General features: G+C 39.2%; 1 protein-coding gene across 1 annotated transcript; it reads right to left on the minus strand.

Moving 5' to 3' along the window:
- Window positions 1-500: 500 nt before the first annotated feature.
- LOC130744098 (uncharacterized) lies at window positions 501-1,690 on the minus strand. Its single transcript, XM_057596291.1, has 3 exons — window positions 1,215-1,690; window positions 941-1,033; window positions 501-777 (listed from the first exon to the last, which is right to left on the minus strand). Exons 1-3 carry the CDS (start codon window positions 1,329-1,331, stop codon window positions 643-645), a joined length of 345 nt encoding a protein of 114 aa, XP_057452274.1. The 5' UTR covers window positions 1,332-1,690; the 3' UTR covers window positions 501-642.
- Between the last annotated feature and the right edge of the window lie 949 nt (window positions 1,691-2,639).

Below are 2,639 nucleotides of genomic sequence, written 5' to 3' on the forward strand. Positions count from 1 at the left end.
CTTGCCTTAGCAACAACATCCTAAGAAAAGAAAAGAAAATACAGCACACATGGAGACGTCTTCTTCATCTATCTCTGCATCATGTGTGATAATTTTGTTTGGGGGATAACCAATGTTGGGACAAGCTTCATTATACTGAGAGGAGGTGATTGAGTTCCCTTCAACTTGTAGTGTGTTGTGGTGAATGTATATGCGCAGTGGCGGAACCAAGACTTTTGTAGAGCCTAGGCAAGTTAAGCCTTAGTGTCTAATTTAAAAACCATAGTCAGATGTTCGGATATCCAACATGTAAATGCCAATTTCTGAAAGGGATAAAAGCAATAGCGGAAGGGTGATCTTACACTAAAAATTCCTTTAAATACAGTCAATATATTTAGACACTTCTATAATTATGATCAGTTCACTATATACTTTACCCTGCCACAAGTAAAACTTTGATACTTTCATGATCAGGGGTATGTGTAGGCAAATAGAAACTAGTAGTCTATGTAGGCAATAAATTACCACCACTCGGTTTCTAAAATTGGATCCTTGAGTTTTTATTTAATCACAACCCTCTCTGTTATTTCTATTAAGTTTGGATTTATATCAGGAAACTACACTTGTTTGCCTTTCTACTCCTTTTCTTGAGCTTCTACAAATTTATTCTGAATTTACTCTGCTCCTTTGGATTTCAAGACTTGATGACTTTTCAACACAGAGAGAGGGTGCAGATGATTTATTCTTTGAACCCAAAGGAGTGATTCCTTGAGAATATGGGGTAGAAGTTTTATTCAACTGCACAACCAAAAGCACAACACTTAATGCATTCAGAGGAACATATATAATTAATGGTAAAGTAAACAAGCACCATCCAGTGGAGCTATTAAATAGAAATATATCTTCTAAATAAGAAGAGATAACTAAATGAGTAGAAATAAATAATGGCTAGCTAACTAACATGTGGAATATTCTTCAGCTTCTCACGAATTTGTAAAACCTGCTTAGCCTTTGCTATGGCATCAATAGAGAGTGATCCCAATGCAGCAATGCCCTGAAAGAAACAGAACATGGATCATCAAATCAAACATCGTGTCCCTCAAAATGGAAGGGAAATTGCCAAAAACAAGAATAGTAATCATGTTAGACAGAATCAAAAATCACAATTAGGGTCATTTCCATATAATCAAAAAACAAAATTAGGGTCATCAACAAAATCAAAGAATGAAACTCACGTTTTGTACTGAAGCAGTGTCTTTGGCGAAGCCATGAATTGCTTGTTCTTCATTTTCGTTGTTACTTTCTTCATCCTTCTTCGCTTTATCTCCAAACCTCCTCTTTTCCCTCTTCATATCCTTGGAAACTCGAATTCTCTTATCAGCCTCCCTCTCCCGATCATCGCTTGTTCCTTGATCTTCCGCTTGTGAGAATGCGAAGAGTGTCAACGGCGGTGGACGGTGGTGACGGTGAAGTAGCGCCTCTGCCCTGGGTTTGAAAAAGAGAACGAGGGTTAGAGGGAGAGAAAGAGAACGACGAGACAGAAGGAGAAATAGAGAACCAGTTTTTTTGCCCAGGCTGGTTAAACCTCAAACCAAAAAAAAGGCCCATGCGGCCCAACTAATTTTTTTTTAGCCATGGAGCCTGGCCAAGTGCCCAGGCAGGCCGGGCGTTGGATCCGCCCATGAATATGCGCCATGTTCTGTGGAGTAAAAGTGAAGATTGTGGGCAGAAATAGAACAATGGAGACAGATCTCTCCAGCACAACTGTGGTATGTGGTAGGAAATTTCAATGGAGTGAGAAGCCCAGAGGAAAGAAATAGAGTTTTGAATAGATTTAAATATGGAGCAAGGGAATCAGAGGATGTCAAGAACTTAATCTAGAATATGGAGTTTACGGATATACCTATGCAAAGAAATAAATTCATATGGTTCTGCCCTAATGGAACTGCAATGAGTAGGATGGACTGATTTTTAATTTAACATGAGTGGATAATGGCTTGGGCCGGGTGTGCACAACTAGTTATGGATAGGGAGTTCTCTGATCACTGCCCCATCTTTCTTAAATGTAATAACGAAGATTGGTGTCCAAAACCTTTTCAAACTCTTAACTTTTGGCTTCGAGACCCATGATTCAAAGGGTTTGTTGAGGAGACTTGGAGGGATATTCATGTAGAATGATGGGTGCTTTTGCATTAAAGGAGAAGCTTAAAATTCTGAAGGCCAGATTGAAGGTGTGGAATAAAAACGTCTTTGGCGATGTAAATAGCAAAGGCAGAGAGTTGGTGGAACAAATGGCAGAATTAGATCTGAAAAATGAGGACGGTGACCTTAACATCGATGATCTCAGAAGAAGGAGAGATTCATTGAATGAATTATGGAAGTTATCAAGATTCAAGGAGTCAATTTTGTGTCAAAATTCCAGATATAGGTAGATTCAAGATGGGGATAATAACAAAAAGTTTTTCCATGCCTTTGTCAATTGGAGGCGGAAAACAAACAACATTTGGGGGCTAAAAAGTGGTGGCATGTGGGTGGATCATCCTGGTGAAGTGAAGCGGGTGGCTAGAGATTTTTTTAAATAAAGGTTCAGTGATGAAATATGGGAATCCCCGAGGCGGGATGGAGTTCCCTTCAAATCAGTATCTCGCAATGACAATGCT

This window comes from Lotus japonicus, chromosome 3, assembly GCF_012489685.1.
Source record: "Lotus japonicus ecotype B-129 chromosome 3, LjGifu_v1.2".
NCBI classification, from domain to species: Eukaryota; Viridiplantae; Streptophyta; class Magnoliopsida; order Fabales; family Fabaceae; genus Lotus; species Lotus japonicus.

What these genes read in the sequence shown, in the direction of transcription:
- LOC130744098 (XM_057596291.1), bottom strand. Translation starts at nt 1,331, where the DNA reads ATGAAGAGGGAAAAGAGGAGGTTTGGAGATAAAGCGAAGAAGGATGAA. An exon ending in ACACTGCTTCAGTACAAAAC is followed by an intron (nt 1,034 to 1,214) that starts GTGAGTTTCATT and finishes TGTTTCTTTCAG; the next exon opens with GGCATTGCTGCATTGGGATC. An exon ending in AGCTGAAGAATATTCCACAT is followed by an intron (nt 778 to 940) that starts GTTAGTTAGCTA and finishes TTGGTTGTGCAG; the next exon opens with TTGAATAAAACTTCTACCCC.